Source organism: Peromyscus californicus, unplaced genomic scaffold (genome assembly GCF_007827085.1).
Source record: "Peromyscus californicus insignis strain IS unplaced genomic scaffold, ASM782708v3 Scaffold_15__1_contigs__length_86483966, whole genome shotgun sequence".
NCBI lineage: Eukaryota > Metazoa > Chordata > Mammalia > Rodentia > Cricetidae > Peromyscus > Peromyscus californicus.
In genome coordinates, this window is record NW_026294447.1 from 14189752 (window position 1) to 14207729 (window position 17978).

Consider the following 17978-nt stretch of genomic DNA (forward strand, 5'->3'; position numbering starts at 1 on the left):
GGTGTCCTTTTCCGCCATAGAAGCTGCACCTGGCAGCGGGAAGATGAGACAGGGTTTCCTGCACACTCAGCTCACTGCCTGGACCACGCGTCTCTACACTAAAGCCCAACAAAAGTGCAACATTTTCATTTTAAGAGTTATTCATCCAAAGACGTTAATCTAAAATATGTACATATATATTTAATTGAAATGTGTATTTGCCTGAGCCTATTGGAGCAGGAATATTTAAGTAAGCATTTGCTCTAATAGAGGGAAAAGCAGCGAGGGAAATGCTTTTGTTCTCTCTTGTGTTAAATATATTCCTCGTTAATCTGACTGCTCAATCTAACTATCAGGGCAAACAGGCACCTAGGGCTAACTCAATTATGGCAGCTAATGGAGAAGAGGCACAAACCATGATGAAAATAAAGTCACGAGCAACCTAGGCTCTCCTGCATTAACCTTTGCAAGTAGTAGTGACAGGCAGCCTGTCAGAATGATTGGAAATGCGTGAAAACACTTCCCTGTTCCACACACCCTTTCTTCAGCACACACAATGATCCTACATCCTCAATCTGGGAGATTGAGGATTGCGAAGCAGAAATATACTAATGGCATAAAACCGTCTTGGAGAGTAACCATAGAAATGTACAAATCTGAAATCAGTGTTGGATTTGACTTGGATGGAGAGTTGTAGCAATATTCCATTGTTAGGTATCATTATCATGTGCATTGTGGTGTCTGGGATAATAAGATCAGACACTACACAGAAAGTGAGAACTCAAATTAATTGTAGATTTCATCTGTTTTTCAAATTGACCATAATTATCAGTGCAGCACAATGTGTATAGGATGGAATTAGCTATTCCTATTCCTGGAAGTGTCCCCTTCCCCCCTTTTCTTCCTACAGCATAGCCTTTGTTCTTCCATATGCTGATGTGAGAAGCTGCTGCAGGGACAGACAGAACTATGAGTGCCAGTTTCTTTCTCTTGCAATGTCACAACTTCAACTTTTACAGTATGGTTTTTATTCTAGATCAAACCAAGTAGACAGGATGCCCCCTTTTTATCTTTAGGGTGCTAACATTCTCATTACTAACATCTGATTTTCTTGAATCTTCTTTGCCCACTCACCTGCTGATACTGATGGGAAAAAAGCAAAGCTTCTTGGCGACTGTAAGTGTATTTCTACAAATTACTAGGCAGTGTGAAGATGTGACTGTGCCCTTGCTTCTTGAATTAACAGTGTGAATCAAGCAAACACCATCACGCTTTGTGATTAGTGTCTTTTTAAGCATGTTGCTTACTATAGCCAAACACCTTATTTGAATGCTAAGGTACAAACATAATAATATATAACCTGCATGAATAATGGAGACTCGATAATACTTTTGCCAACTTGCTATTCTACTAATATGCAAGCTGTATTCACATCTGATGTAACTCAATGAGAAAATTCAGAACTATGTAGGGAGGATGATCTTTTTTTTCAAATGTCATCAACTGGAACCGACACACCATTTTTTGCAGAATTTTGGAAGCTGGGTGTATGCAGAAGCTCAGTCAAGTCCTTCTTCTATGGCTTCAGCCTTCAGAACTGGGTAGAACAGTGGTCCTGGGTATTATAAGTAGAAAAGCTCTGCAAATTGGAAGACTGACTTGAAATACACAGAAGGTAGAACACTTCAGCTAATTGTTCCTGGGAGGCTTCCTATAAGTAAAAATTTCTGCTGCTTCTGACAGCTAGGTAGCATTTATCATCCAGTGAATAGATGGTCCATTTTCAGACATGTTCCTTTGATGTTGAATTAAACAGAGAAATCTTGGTAAGTCACTTATTACTACAAAGCATTTATTAATTGTCATATGACCTAGCAGTGTTCAAAAAGATACCTCCAGATGGCAAACTCCTGGCACAGCTGCAGGCACAGGAGGGGAAGGCCTGCATTTGAAACCAAATTTGCATGTCTGGCACTCTCTTACCCCACCCACCACATTCCCCCCCAAGAAGGACTGGACTGAATGACTCCTAAGAATCCCTTCTATCAATGTCTTTGTTCACCATTTTGATGGTGTAGAACCTCAAAAATTCATTTCATTATCCCAAATGCTGTACTCCCAGAATCTGAGGTTGATCACTCCGAAATGAAGCTGGCCCAAATTAGAATCATGAGGCACAACAGGACAGTCCCAGTGCTGGCATCTACTAAAAATTTTATATAACATGTGTTACTAATTCTCCCAGTTACTGTTGGAGACCAAGTCAACTTTTAAACCTTCCATCCCCTCGGAGGGCTTACGGGGTAGAGCCTCAAGTCTCCCAGCTAATAAAAAACAGAGAGCCACTAACCCTCAGACAGAACTGCTGACTAACACTGGAAATTGACAAGATAAAGGCGGGAGTGTCCAAAGTGCCTGATGCAGGGGAAAGCAAGATGGAGCAGGATGCTTCATTGCACAGTCCCAAAGATGCCGCTCACTCTCTAGCATGTTGACATTGGGGCCCCAGTAAGCCAATTGTTGTGCTAGAAACCTCATCCAACTACTGAGGGATCTGGATGCAGAGATCCATGACTAGGCCCTGGGTGGATCTCTGGGAGTCCAATTAGCGAGAATGAGGAGGGTTTATATGAGCGAGAATTGTTGAGACCAAGGTTGGATAAAGCACAGGGACAAATAGCCAAATGAATGGAAACACATGAACTATGAACCAATGGCTGAGGGGTCCCCACTGGATCAGGCCCTCTGAATGGATGAGACAGTTGATTGGCTTGATCTGTTTGGGAGGCATCCAGGCAGTGGGACCAGATCTTGTGCTCATTGCATGAGTTGGCTGTTTGAAACCTGGGGCCTACGCAGGATTGTTTGGCTTGGCCTGGGAGGAGGGGACTAGACCTACCTGGACTGAGTCTACCAGGTTGACCTCAGTCTGTGGGGAAGGCTTTGCCCTGGAGGAGATGGGAATGGGGGGGGGGGGGGGGGTTGGGGGGAAGGTGAGGGGGACGGGAGGGGGGAGAACAAGGGAATCCGTGGCTGATATGTAGAACTGAATTGTATTGCAAAATAAATTAATAAAAAAAAAAAAAATAAAAAAATAAATAAAAATGCAAAAAAAAAAAAAAAAAACCAGTAGCCATGCAGAAAGAAGGGGAGAATTAGTTTCTGCTTGGGGCCTTCCTGGTCAAGTCATTAGCCTCTCTGAATTACTAACAGAGGTGGAAATCATGGTCTCTCTAGTGCTTTCCCATTCTAACAAGAAACCTGATCTCATAGAAGGGAAGAGCCCAGAGTGGTCTCTGTTCTAACAAGAATCCTGATCTCATAGGAGGAAAGACCCTAGAGTGGTCTTAGAACAACTTGGAGAATGCTCTAGGTCTCTAGATTGAATTTCTCTGGGTCAAAACAGTTGTCTTTACAGTTTCACAGTAAAGGACTGGGTAATAATTTGAAGAGCACAATAGAAACATGGTTCCCTAGAAAGGAGAATTTCAATCCCATTAATAGCCCAAATAATAGTGTTTTCTCTTCATTCCTAATTCATCTACCCCCTGACTCTGATAAGGCAGGTCAAGGCTCCAGTTTAACAATCTTTTTTAAATATGAGCATGTCAAAAGTATGTTTCCCTGGGATATATTAATTTACATAATTAGCATACTAATGAGTTCTATGTCAGTAACTCTATCCTAAAAAAGAGTCAAATCTACCTTATAACTTATTTTGAAAGATATCACTTGAAACAAAAGAACCATGAATTTCTCATTGTTACATCAGAAAAACAGTGTTTGAATATTAGATTTGTATTAGTAATCATTTTCCCAGACTTTTAGTCTGGAAAATGGACTTTGCAAGTGTGTGTGATGTGGCCAAAGGGAAGTTGTGTCCTAACTTCCCAACTTTAGGTGAGTTTTCGTTGAAAACCTAATGGGGATTTACAGCTACAACAGAAGTTACTAGGCATATTTGTGGCATATTTAGTCTGAGGCAAGTGATTGTAATATAGAAAACATGGTTGCTATCATTGATAGTAAATCATTTATTTCTTTACATTATTCTCCCCTTTTACAATTTAGTGGTACAGCCTCCAACCATCACCCAACAGTCACCAAAGGACTACATTATTGACCCTCGGGAGAATATTGTAATCCAGTGTGAAGCTAAAGGGAAGCCTCCTCCAAGGTAAGCATGCCTCCTGCCTTGATAGCATTTAAAATAGTAGGTAATCTCTGCAAATGTAGAAATGTTTGGAATTGTTGATAGAATAAGGAAGATCATGTGGAGCAACTTCTTTTTTAGTTGGATATTTCTCAGTATGAGTGGCAGCATGCTCTTTTGTTTATCAACTCCCTGGCTCATTTCAGCGCTTTAAAGGTGTTTAATGTGTCTTCTTATGTCCTGCATATCTCTAAAGTATCAGTTACAGGTTCACTGTCTCATCCCTCAGATTAATTACAGCTTGTTTGCTGAAGCATAGATTTTTGCATTTTTCTATGTAGTAGTCCAGTAGTATGGAGAATTCTATAGAGCTTGATTGTTAAAAATGAAACTTTAAAGGACTATTACATTGTAACTCTTAATTCTCATGTCTTAAATTGTAACTAGGCATAATAATTTAAAATAACAAAAGAATGAATGTTTTAGATATTTTATTTGCATGTTTATATATTATAAGCCTTATTAATTTAGAATCTGAGAAAAAAAAACTGCTTGGTTCTAGATACCTGTGTATATCAACACTTCCATCAAAGCTTTACTCCAAAACAGTAGCCCCACCATATTTCCAAAAACCAATTTTCAAACAGGCCTCAATGTGCCCTTCACCTTCATTCTTAGTTAAGGCCATACAAGTATGGCAAAACTTTTTGTCACTAGTTAATGGTGGTGATTTTTTGCTGTGAGAATGAAGCTGTCCTGTATTCTGTGGGATGTTTACCAGTGTCTTTGCCCTCTGCCCATGAGATGCCTGTAGCCTGCCCCATCGCTACCACCTGCCCTAGCTTTGGCAAGTATAAATAGTAAGACAAGAACTCCAAGTTGAAAACACAGGGAAGTTTGACATGTGCACCTCCCCGTTGTCTTACAATCACCAAGGTGTAACTAATTAGGACGTATTTAATCACATGAGCATTGCGACATTTATAAAAGGGCATCTTTTATATAACTAAACCAAGAAAAATGAATCTTGGTTGACAATTTGGCATATCTCCTAAAAATTTATATAATTATTTATAGAATTAAAAATTATAAAAATACACCCCATGTAGAAATACCACTTTTAATAACTAACATTTAAAACACACAAAGTCTTAACTCTCCTTCCTGTCTCCAGTTTGTATTTTGGTACCTCGAAACAGACCTGATCAATTTCCCACTCAAAGATCACACAATGCTTATGGAGGCCTTTCCCGTCACCTTTCAGCCTAGAGCACATTTTTACAGACAGCTTAACTGAGTGTGAACAATGGTGTTTCAATAAAAATGTTAATAAAGTTCAGAGACTATGCCTTGAAGACTTGTTTCTGTATTTTCTTAGAAAAATGGCATGCAATTTGTATTGAATTTGAGCTGATTTTAAAAGAAGTATGTACCTCAAAATGTAAAAACAGTACTTTTTTCTGAGTCACGATTTGGCACAGTATTTTAAGCAAGGGGACATTTTACTAAATATTGAAATCTAACAAATATTCCTGGAACTCAGTAAAACCCAAGGTTTTTAAAAGGGGTACGTAATCCCATTTTTCTAGATTATTAACAAACTTAACCCTTGATGTGTTGGGCAGCTTTTCCTGGACCCGTAATGGAACTCATTTTGACATAGACAAAGACCCTCTGGTCACCATGAAGCCTGGCTCAGGAACACTCGTCATCAACATCATGAGTGAAGGGAAAGCAGAGACCTATGAAGGAGTCTATCAGTGTACAGCGAGGAATGAGCGCGGAGCTGCGATCTCTAATAACATTGTTGTCCGCCCATCCAGTAAGTGAGATTTGCCAACCAAACATGACCTTTAAAGAATAGACAGTTGTGGTTATTTTGTAAACATTTAAAATTACGTATTTAAATTATACATAAAGAAATTTAAATTGATCATGAGTCTTTCCATTCACAGAAATAACTTCCAGTCAGTATTTTTCTTTCCGTGTATATGTATATAAAACCACTTAGTCTGAAATGCTATTTTACAAACTTTTTGACATTAAAATATGATATATATTCTCCTACAAATTTATAAGTGAGTATACATATATAATGCTGTATGAAATACAAATGTGTATATAGTTACTTATTTAGCAAATATGCTGACATTTAAGTTTTTTCCATTCTCTGTGGAGAACATGGCTTGCATCAAAGACCATGTCTTATTGATGTATTAGTGTGAATTATTAGACAGTGGATTAGTGGCTTGATTCATGCTACCAATGGCAATAATTATATATTGATATAATACATAGTATTATTACATATATTATTAATAATAAATATAATGATAAAGGAGATTTTTCTTTTTCTCTTGTTATAGTTTTTTAAAAAACTCTAACACCATATTTAAAAGTAGTTCTCTCATTATTTAATGTATATAAATTCTAAGTTACAATTTTCCAAAAACCTTGGCTACCTTTCTTTGTATTGCTATCTTCTTTTTATTTTTGCATGAAGACATAATTCAGACGGTTTTGGGGTTTTACTTAACAGGGTCACCCTTGTGGACCAAAGAAAGACTTGAGCCAATAACACTTCGTAATGGTCAGTCATTGGTTCTTCCCTGTAGACCTCCAATTGGATTACCACCAGCCATAATATTTTGGATGGATAATTGTAAGTCTTAACACTGGTAATTTTCTTGAACCATCTTGCAGTTATTTGTTGTCTTAACAATTTACCTCTTCTTATGAACCATAAAGTGTTTATAAAATGATGTGTAGATGCTCAGAAAAAACACCTGCTTACTGAAATAAGTTCCACACCACGTCATTCATTAACTGTGCCATGCACTGCTGTAGATCAGCAACAACAGAAAATATAACAGGGGTAAGCTGAGGAGGAAAAGGAGGCAGACAGTAAATGCATTTTGAAAATCTGTGTTAGTCAATGATAAATTTTATGGAAGAAATTTCTGGGGTGAGAGAGCACACAAGTAACCTGCCTATCTATGTGGAAAGGGAGCACCAGCGCAAGCCCTGGGGAGAAGCATCCCTAGGGTGAAAAACAAAACAAAAGGAGACAGAAAAAGCAAAGAAGGATGAGAGCAGTGTCAGGGAATCACAGGGACTCAATGGAAAGGGCTTTTCTCTCTGAATGAAATATGAAAATGTTGAAGGAGCACATTTATCTGAAATAAAATAGCTAGTAAGAGGATCATTTCCATTCATGTTGGAGCACATGGAGGGTGGAAGAGAAGTGGAGAGGGGCCAGGATGTGGCTCAGCAGGTAGCTTAGTGGTCCACCACTTGTCTAGAATCTATAAGGGCCTAGGTTCAATCCCCAGCACTTGAAAATGAGAGGGGGCAGAGACCAATTAGGTGTGCATTGCTGCAATCCAGGACATGCTTAATGATGACTTGAACTTGGGAGGTAGCAGAAGGGTGGGTCAGACTCTGGATATAATCTGAGTGTAGAGCCTCCACAGAGGGAGAGATAGGAACTTGAGGAAAGGAACCAGGGATGAATATGAAGTTTAGAGACAGAAAACTGATTGAAAAATAGGAGTATCCTGTCCTGAAACTATAAACTAATAAATGTGCAAATATATGCTCCCTTTATTTACGTGGCAGCTGTTATGGATTTTGAGGGAATAAGCAACAAATCCAATATAAAGGAATGATTTATGGCTTTGAGAATAACACTCTTCAAATATCACCATCAAAATTAGATGCATTAATCGTTCTTACTCAGAAATGATTTCTTGTTTGCTTAATAAAGAAATATGTCACATGGAAACTCTCCAAATAATCTGAATACATAGCCAATGCTTTCTGTGTGGCACAGCTGGCAATATGTATGATTTCATAAATTTTAAAATGGTAGCAAACCATCCGCCTTTCAAATTGACTTGCATCTGAAATATGAGGAAAAGCCGAATCCCTTAGCACTCTTGCTTTATGCATCATAAAAATACCCCTATCTGCACACCTTCTTTCCAAGTGTAATACAAAGAAACTCAAAGGGAAATCTCATGCCCCCTATTGATGTCCTTTTGCCTTACATTTGAGCTACCAGCATCCATTAGTCATGCAATTCAGGAGGAGGAAAAAAAAAAAAAAACAATAAATACCTGTCTTTGGTGCCTTGGATTCATTAAAGAAATGTCCGTTTTCTGAGACAGGGTCTCACTGAGTAGCCCAGGCTGATGTTGAACTTGTTCTGCAGTACAGATTTGCCTCAACTTGTCGTCTTCCCTTTCAGCCTTCCAAATAGCTTGGATTTCAGGCATGCACCGCCTGCCTGACTCTCAGTGTACATTCCTTTCCTCAATGTTTTAAAATCTATCCAAGCGGATTAGTGTCTTAAGACTATAAATTTCTAAGCCTCCACCTTGATGGAAACTTTTCTCCAGGCTCTGACCGCCAAAGTTACTGCTGGGTTTTAACTACATCTTTGCATCTTGTGAAGCATTAGGTCAGGTACTTGCTACTGGAAGAACACATATCCTTGCCTCAGGCTGAAGAAATCCCATCAGTAGATATGACACCGAGCCTGATGTTGCAGGGATGTGTGACTTGTCCAAGTCCCTCTCACCTAGGAGCTGAAGAAATCACAATTCAGGCTCTGGCAACTGAGTCCAGAGCTTCGGGATCCTTTTTGATGATCAGATGTAATCTTATACACAGATCAGTGGCTTCCACCTCTTCCCATCCCTCAGCCATGTAGGAAATCCTCTTGCCATGCCCAAGGCTAGCTCCTTACCTGATCCTGAAGGAGGACAATATTCTGGAAACTGGATTGTCAGTGTGCTGATGACTGATATTTAGCCCTTCCAAGAGTGTTTGAAGGAGACCTTGCCAAAGGCTGGTCACTTGTCCACAGCATCAACTTTAAACAAAAAGTGCCCGCCCTCCTGGCGCTTTAATTTTAGTATAAGGAGATGGCTGTTATGCATCCATATAATAGTAAAAGGTGGACCATGTCACAAGATGAGCAGTACATGAGGTGAGGGAGACCAGGTCTGGTTTCCTAGTAGCAGATCATAGCATCAAATAGTAGTATTATTGCCTGTTATGTTTAACCAGGTGTTGGCTGTTTGGTTCATCAATTAGATCGTAGGCTCACACCAGGCTGGGGGACTGTTGTGCTTGTCCCCTTGCTCAGAGCCCAATTTATGATAACATGTAACTCATGTTAATATCCTTACAGACTTTTCCAATGTGTTTTCTAAGACGTGTGTAATTAGAGACCAATTTGGATACTAGGAACTATGCAAACTTGTTGTGGAGCATTTTTTTGTTCCTACTTTCTTAATGAAATATTTCACTTCATGGCTCTAGTCCTATTACACTTCAAGCTCCAAGAAATTAGGATTGGCCAGGTCCAATAGAACATCTGTATCCCACATCTCAAAAACACAAAACAAAACAAAGCAAAAACCAAAAATAAAACAACAACAACAAAATCAAAAAACAGTTTTATTTTACTAAAAGGGCTATGAGTAATATATATTTTTTCCGTGGGATGTACAGAGGTATTAATAGATGGTTGTCCTGCTGATGTGGAGAATGGTAACTGTATGACAGAATGATCTAAGTATCTCTCTGTCTTCCTCCAGCCTTTCAAAGACTTCCACAGAGTGAGCGGGTTTCCCAAGGCCTGAATGGAGACCTTTATTTCTCCAATGTCCTCCCAGAGGATACCCGGGAAGACTATATCTGCTATGCCAGATTTAATCACACCCAAACCATACAACAGAAGCAACCTATTTCTTTGAAGGTGATTTCAGGTAAGAGTTCAGCCTTCTGGGTCTCTTTCAATGGTGTTTACATATGTGAATCAAATTATTAACGATTAAATACAGTTCTTACTCTGAGGTAAACTAGTTCAATGATGAGGAAAATTCCCGTGAAGGATCACAAAAGCATTAGCTTATGTGCTAGAAAAAAGCATGCTTACTCTAAAATATTGTGTTTTACATTTTTCACTGATTGCCATTCCTGTCTCTATGGCAACCTCCCGACTCTGTGGTGTTCTGAGCATTGGTGTATGCATTATGCCTCACAGCCTTTTACTGGCATTTTTCCTGTTAAAGTTGTAGTTGGGGGTGGCTGAGTGAATTAATGAGTTAGCCAGTATGATGTCAAGCCCTGTATTTACCTGGAAGGAATGGCCCTTAGCATAGGCGTAGGCATTTGTTTTTGTTGCCCGGTGGTTTTTTGACTCTTCTCCTCTACTTCTGTGCCCTCTTCATGATATTCTGTTTATTTCAGTGGATGAATTGAATGACACTATAGCTGCTAATTTGAATGACACTGAGTTTTATGGTGGTGAGTGACAGTGGTTGTAACTGATATTCTCTCCTTCATTGTAGACATTAGTTCACTAACTTCACCTCCATGGCTATTTGACTTTGTTTCTTTATGAAATTTTTAATTACATGTTTAATATCATTGTGTCAATGTCTGTTTCTTATGAGACTTAGCTATAAAATTTCAAACATGTCACTAAAACATTTTCCATGATGTATGTGTAATTAAAGTTGTTATAATTTTTCATGTAAACCATTTCATATGCTCTAGAAAAAAAAATCTTTCATATGTGTCCAGAATTGTATTTTCCATATTTTGTGCTGTCTAAAAACTTTTTTGCATGATCTATACATGAACTGACTGGTTGTATTAACCCCTAGAATCTCATCAGCACCTACTGTAACTAACATAGAGTACATTCCATAGTAGTTGTCTAACCTTAAGTTTTATATGACATCATTCAGTAGAATTAGCAACGGTATTGTTCTTAGCTTTGTTAGAAACCTACTCACTATCTTCTGTGGGGGAGTAAACTTTTAAAAATAGACCATTCAGCTTCATTGTTTTAAATTGAAAAGAATTTGATTTCCTTAAGGAAAACATGGATGTCAAGCATAAAATCTATCACTAAAAGTAAGGGCCTCTGGATATAAGGGCCTTCTTAATTCCCATAGGTAAAGTTTCTGCTGCATTAATTTTTTACCTTTGAGATATGAACCTTAGAGAATATGGCAGGATATAACTCTCACCTTTATTCATTTAATACAGTCTCCCAAATATGGGCCTCAAGAGCTTTCCCAAGGTGATTTTTAGAGGAGTAAGGTCCCCCAACAAGTTCTAAATCCTGAAGAAAACTAATTTTTCTTCAGCAATGCCTTTTTGGTACTCAGTTTTTTTCTTCTGAGAAATGAGAAATTTACATACTACTTCTTCATTGGTTTTAAGAAGCATCAAGTAGATCATTTGTGGTCACAACAATGAAAATCTACAGTCTTATGACATTTCCACTTGAAAATTTCCCGAGGACTTCAGTAGATAAGGCCACATTTTTAAAAATTCCATCAGACAAGAGGTGTTCTGTGTGAATATTTCTAAGCTCTCTGAGTTAGAGCCCTTTTATTTTGTCATTGAAAAGCTGATTTCAATGTGTTTAGCTCTGCTAATATTCTTTTTCTCTTTTTCCAAAGCGAGGGACCGAACCCAGGGCCTTACCCACTAAACAAACACTCTGCCAGGCAGCCCCTCCTTCAGCTCCTCTGCTTTTAATCTTCATTCCTGGCATGGAATTTGCCGGAACTCTGCCAGTAATTGTCTAGTTTTGTTTTATTTTTCACAAATCTTGCAGTGGAGGAATCTTGAGATATAAGTCAGTGGAATTGGCTATAATGTTATCTCCAGAATAAATCTAGATACTTTGTCCACAGTGATTTGCTGCTGAAAAAAAAAAAACCGAACCTCTTTCAAAAGACACACTCTTTGCTTTGACCTGAGCACCAGTCTTAAGGGATGTGCAGTTTGATGAGCTGATTTTCCTTTGTTGAAATTTTGAGAATTTACCAGGCCACAGAAAATCAAAAAGACCTAATTAACCCAAATTAGAGATACTTACAAGAGGGGCCCTGTCACTGGTTTGCTTGTGCGACCAAAATGTTTCTTTTCCTGCACACTGCATAAGTGTAAGGAGAGAGTGTGGATGCATAACTTAACAAATTTCAAAATAAGCATTAAACGGATTTGAAATTAGAGATTAGAATTTTAGGCAGCGTTTGACAATGACTGTGTTCCTAGAAACACACGTCCATAATTTTAATGTGTGTTGCATTTTCTTGTTTGCAGCTAAACCTAGTAAAGAGAGGCCACCAACATTTCTCACTCCAGAGGGCAATGAAAGCCTCAAAGAGGAACTAAGAGGAAATGTGCTTTCACTAGAGTGCATTGCAGAAGGCCTGTGAGTTAACACATTCTGTCCTGTTGCTTACTTCTTACCAAAATGTAAAAGACCGATAGACATTAACATCCCGGGAAGAACCATTGCCTTGTGCTTCTAATTTGACCAAAATTAAGAAAAATTTAACTAACATCTTCTGAGTAAACTTTGGATTCCATGTTATTGCTAAAATACTTTGATGTAATAGGGTTGTATTGCGTAATCTATGTCTGTAATCACCTTATGATCACTGTGCTTTAGTAAAGGGGTAGAATTTTGCTGCTGTCAAACAAGCAACCTCAGTACTTGGTAGCTTAAAAAATTAACAGCCACTTAGCCTTGATTATTTGTCTAGCGCTCTGGTGGGGGGTGTGGCACCTGAAGGTGGATTAACTGGGGTCATTACTCTCAAGGTCTGCCACATGGAGCACCTGACATGTTGGCGATGGATTTTTAGCAGTGGTACCCTCTCCTACTGTCTGTCATCAAAAGCACACAGGGCATGTCACAGCCTAAGAACTGTGGCATTGTCTCTTCTCTTGCTTCCTGAGGGCAGACTGTAAAGCCCATGTGCCTTTGGCAAGCATTTCAGGGAGTCCTGGGACAGATACAAGAGCAACTGTGAAGTTAGGTCCCTATGACGGGCAGGCCCTGGATCATCCTCCCATGGTGCCTGGCATCAAGCAAGTGCCTTTACCTGCGCGGAGCCGCTGCAGCTGGAGCGGGATCCCAGGAGCAAGCTGCCTTCCTGTGATTTGTGTCCTCTCTGACCTGGCAATCCAGTGATCCCGTCATCTTTCCTTAACCCGGGATAATTGCTTCAGGAGGCCCGTGGGGGCCTCTGCTGGCCAAGTCAGGAAATCACACTCAAGATGACAGTTCTTCAGCTTAAAAACTAACAACGTTCTTAAAGATATAACAACAACAACAACAACAACATCAATCTTTCCAATGCTTTGTTGATACCCATAGGAGGCCTGCCCCATTCTGAACAAAAGCAGAGGAGGATTGGGTGGGGAGGGGAGGAGGAGATGTAGGGGGAGAGAAGAGGAGGAGAGGAGGGAAGGGAAACTGCAGTCAGTATGTAAAATATATAAATATAAAAAAATAAATTTAATTTAAAAATCAGTCTTTTCTAACAGAATTTTTTTCCAACTTCTATTTTTATTAGTCAAGCATCAGTACAACATTTAACAAGTTTCATATCTTAGTACATTTTACATTTTTAGAGTGGGAACATTAAATGTTTTTTGTAAAGTATGCTTGTAATTTGAACATATAAAAAAAATCTGAACGAACTTTTAAAACATTGATATCTTGTAAAACCCTGGTGGGACGGTACTGATTGCAAACCAGGGACTGTTAGGCTTGGCATTAAAACATTCCTAAATCTTAAAGATTGATCAGTAGAGTAGGAGGAGCCTTCCATAACGACTGATGGCTTTGCTCAGTGTAACCTGCAACATCGGTGTCTAGCCCCACCCCCTCTCACCTCATCTGAAACACGAGTCTAACTGTAAGGAAACATGTGTTGTAGGATTCCACACATGACTAGTACTTCCAAACTAATCTCAGGTCTTCTGCAGCTTTACATGTTCACAGCATGTGTTAATTTTAGAAATTCCTTCATCAAGTTTAGAGGTTATCATTTTGTTCACCCAAACAAAACAAAGCCATTGTTACAAACTGTCATTACAAGCATGTCTCTTGCATCTCTGATGACAAATATAATGATGTCTTGAAGGTCTAGATCAGTCTTTCTTCTTTACTATCTCTCGAATACATGGCTTAGTGCATGTACACACACACACACACACACACACACACACACACACACACACATAATGTGTTGGACAATTTTTTTTAATTTTGCCTCATGAAAACTTTCCAAAGATATTATACGAGCAAACCATTCTTCTCATTAAGACAACTGGAGATGCTAAGGCCCTAGGACGTTGGGGAATCAAGGCCAGAGAAGAATTTAAGCGAAGATCTGAGACTTTGAGAAAGATCTAACTCCATGCAAGATTCTGACTTTTCATCATCGAACCATTTGTTTGGATTTTCCTGATTTGAAAGGATAAAATTGAGTGAGAAGTGGCATAACATTAATCTGGTCTCTTATTATCAATTAGCACAATGGTATTTTAAGTTTTCACGAATAATAAAGTGAAGGAAATCATTTTAACTCATTAATCATTTTATTTACATCATCAGTGTGTCATAAAACAGGAAGTTTCATCAGTTTGACTGATAAATGTATAAAAAAGTCCAGGGACACTGATGTGCATGTGAGTTCATTCACTATATTTCTTTAACTCTAGCTGATGGGGAATTATAATACAATATGATTAATTTAATAATAATTCTTTTGATTGACATGGTAAAAGTCTCTAGAGCATCCTCACTGACCAGAATTTGGAGAAAAGATTAGGTCCCTTTAGTAAAGTCACCCATCTTACAGTACAGCATCACTAAAGTCAGACTTACCGTATGCCAGAAATTAGGATAGTTCTAATTACCTGAAAATTGGAATGGTTTCAACTACAGGTTTTGAGCATTACTTATAAAAATGTGATGTTAATTGACAGGTCTACATGTTTGTCGTTATCTTTAAGCAAGTCATTGATTACAAACGTGCATGAAAATTCACTCTCCAAAACAGTCACAGGTAAGCTCATCCTTTGTAATGTCATTACTTATTTATCCTCACAGACCTACTCCAATCATTTACTGGATCAAAGAAGATGGAACACTTCCTGTCAACCGGACGTTTTACCAGAACTTTAAGAAAACCTTGCAGATCACTCAGGTTTCAGAAGCAGACTCTGGAAATTATCAGTGCATAGCAAAGAACACACTCGGAGCTGTCCATCATACCATTTCTGTCACAGTTAAAGGTATAACTCCACCTCAGATGCATTCTCCTTGCCTTTGTGGAGACTCTGAAACTTCATTTTGATGTGCCTTTGATCGTGTTCTTCAGTAATGAGAAGTTTAAATTTATATCCACGTCCATGGATCTTTTCTCATTTCTATTGTAATTGCATCCAGGCCAGATTAAAAATCTTCAAACCCTTCAAATCTTCTCACAGAACTACAATTAGTAAATGCAGAAGGAATGGTAAAAATAGAAAATCGCCATGATAGTCCTACAGTGGTAACTGCTTCAGGCAAGATCCAGAGAGGAATTCTAAAACTGGTGGGTGAAAACAACTTTAAAGAGAAGCAGAATATTTGCATAGCTTCAAAGTGTCCCTCTCTCCATAAAACAAACAAACAAACAAACAAACAGAAAAACAAAAACAAAAACCTAGTGGCTAGGACAGTTTAATTTAATGTATGTCCACTAATTCTTTAATACTCCTTCATGGAGGAAATGGCAATTATGTTCTGTCTTGAGAATGGGCTGTACTAGTGACCAGTTGTCAAAGAACAGAACACAGAACAATGGACAGCAGTAACTTTGCAGTGAGAGTACCTGCCAGATACTGCCTTAACCAAGTGATGAAGCTGAGCATCACAATAATAAGTCATTGTGCTTTCATGCCTTCCTTGGAATGGTGTGATCAGAAAGGACCCACCACCACTGTGATATTCTTACAGCCCTAAACCTGGAGTTAATCATGAGAAAACGTCAGACAGACTCACCGAAGGTATTCTATCAAATCCCACTAACATTCTTCTATGTGTCAGAATCATAAAAGAAAAGAAGAGACCAAGAAACTCCCTGGCTAAAGAGACTCAACCAGTGGAGATGGTGTGGTATCCAGGACAGGGCAATGGTCACTTCCTGTCTCATATATATCTACAATCCAGCTATATAAAATCTAGATATTAGAGGAACCTAAGCAAAGGAGAATAGAACACGCTGTATTCTATCTTTGCAACTTTTCAAAAATGAAAAGTTTTAAAATTGTTTCTCTATTTTCTAATAACTTAGTTGAGAGTGCAAGTTCATGTGATTTTCTTTGCTCTTTATAAAGTTTAAAGAATTATTATTATTTTTTTTTCATTCTAAAAAGTGAGACTAATGGGTCTTTTACAAAACCTTCATGATCTACTGCAACAGTCCAATGTATTCTTTTACTACATGTAAGATCTTTTTCTACAATACTTTTTGAGTCAGATTTTTTAAATGTGTTTTTCTTCTCTCAATAAAGCGGCTCCATACTGGATTTCGGCACCTCAAAACCTTGTGCTATCCCCAGGAGAGAATGGGACCCTTATCTGCAGAGCTAATGGCAACCCCAAACCCAGAATTGGCTGGTTAACAAATGGAGTCCCAGTAGAAAGTAAGTGTCCTTCTTTATCTTTAATGGGACATTATCGTCAAAGTGTATCTGTATCTCAGCAATAAATTCACGGTGATGAAATAATTCATTTAGGATGAAAGCTGAATATAAAGTTAACAGGGGCACTAAATCACCTTCAAAGTTTTTTAATTGCCTTTGGATAATTATTTAGAGTTGATTAAAATAAATTTTAAAAAGAACTTATGATGATCGTATGTGTATTAATGGAAACTTAAGAATATTTCTCATTTTTAACCCAGATTATGGGGAGAATGACAAGGTCAAAAGTAAACACCACTGACAGCCCAGATTAGCTTTCTTTGGAAATATCACAGAGTTGATGCAGGCTGACAGGGAGACTGGGACTTAGTAGATGACAGAAGTAAGAAGCATTGGTCTGGCCTTAGCTTTCAGTCTTGGGGAAAGCTCAAGTGTCCCCCAATTTTCTAATCTTCAGGGGTCAATATCCCACTGAACTCTCAAAGGACAGGGTCCTGGTCTTATCCAGGATACTCAGTCTTTTCCCACATTCTCTCCCTGAGTACTGTGAGGTTTTCCTCCAGGGATCCTTGAGGAAGACATTAAGACATTGGTTGTGTTTGTTACTGTCAACCCTGTTCTGCAGGTCAACTCCTCGCTCATTTTCACTAGCCATCTTCCCAAGCTACCACTATGACCCATTTAAGTGTAGCCAAGGGCTTTTCATGAACCCTCCAAGTCATAGTAAAGGCTCATTTTATAAAACTTGATTAGAGGATTAGGGATATTAGAAGGGAATTACAGCAAAGCAAAAAACAAAAACAAAACAAAAACAAAAACAAAAGAATTGGAATCTCATCTCACTGCTTCTGAACTAAGGCATGATCATACAGAGAGCAGCCAGCTACCTTTTTCCTCTGCATCCTGTCCTCCATACAGTGGGAGGCCTTTGAACATTTCACATTTCTTGGAATTCAGAGTTCCTATTAGATGGAAAGAGAGAGGGAGGGAGAGAAGGAAGCAGAGAGAGAGAGAGAGAGAGAGAGAGAGAGAGAGAGAGAGAGAGAGAGAGAGAGAACAGACAAAGTCTGTTTCTGCTTCAAACCCAGCCTCAGCTGCAGGCTCACCTCCCAGTCATTAAGATCAGATGCAAAGATGCTCTTTCCTTGATAAAGATACTGTCATCCTTAGATAACAACCTGGCTCCTGATAGTCTCCAGCTGAAAATCAAATATCACTTCTACTTCCACATAACCAAAAGGTCCTTTGAACTGACTTTCCTAAAACTGAGTCTTCCTCTGGGACAGAAGATTCATCCCAGAGATGAAGATGGCCAATAGATTTA

At 38.7% G+C, this 17978-nt stretch overlaps 1 protein-coding gene across 39 annotated transcripts in view; it reads left to right on the top strand.

The window, feature by feature from the left end:
• Nucleotides 1–17978, top strand: part of Nrcam (neuronal cell adhesion molecule) — a 275558-nt gene that overhangs the window by 203609 nt on the left and 53971 nt on the right. For 22 of the 39 annotated variants that reach the window (XM_052738409.1, XM_052738407.1, XM_052738422.1 and 19 more), the window contains 9 exons: nucleotides 1138–1155; nucleotides 4051–4156; nucleotides 5758–5954; nucleotides 6672–6794; nucleotides 9739–9909; nucleotides 10394–10450; nucleotides 12269–12380; nucleotides 15075–15259; nucleotides 16523–16654. In XM_052738409.1, the coding sequence (XP_052594369.1) occupies nucleotides 1138–1155; nucleotides 4051–4156; nucleotides 5758–5954; nucleotides 6672–6794; nucleotides 9739–9909; nucleotides 10394–10450; nucleotides 12269–12380; nucleotides 15075–15259; nucleotides 16523–16654 (1101 nt within the window). The remainder of the gene's footprint in view (nucleotides 1–1137; nucleotides 1156–4050; nucleotides 4157–5757; nucleotides 5955–6671; nucleotides 6795–9738; nucleotides 9910–10393; nucleotides 10451–12268; nucleotides 12381–15074; nucleotides 15260–16522; nucleotides 16655–17978) is intronic. The other 17 variants (XM_052738417.1, XM_052738412.1, XM_052738424.1 and 14 more) reach the window with 3 other exon arrangements.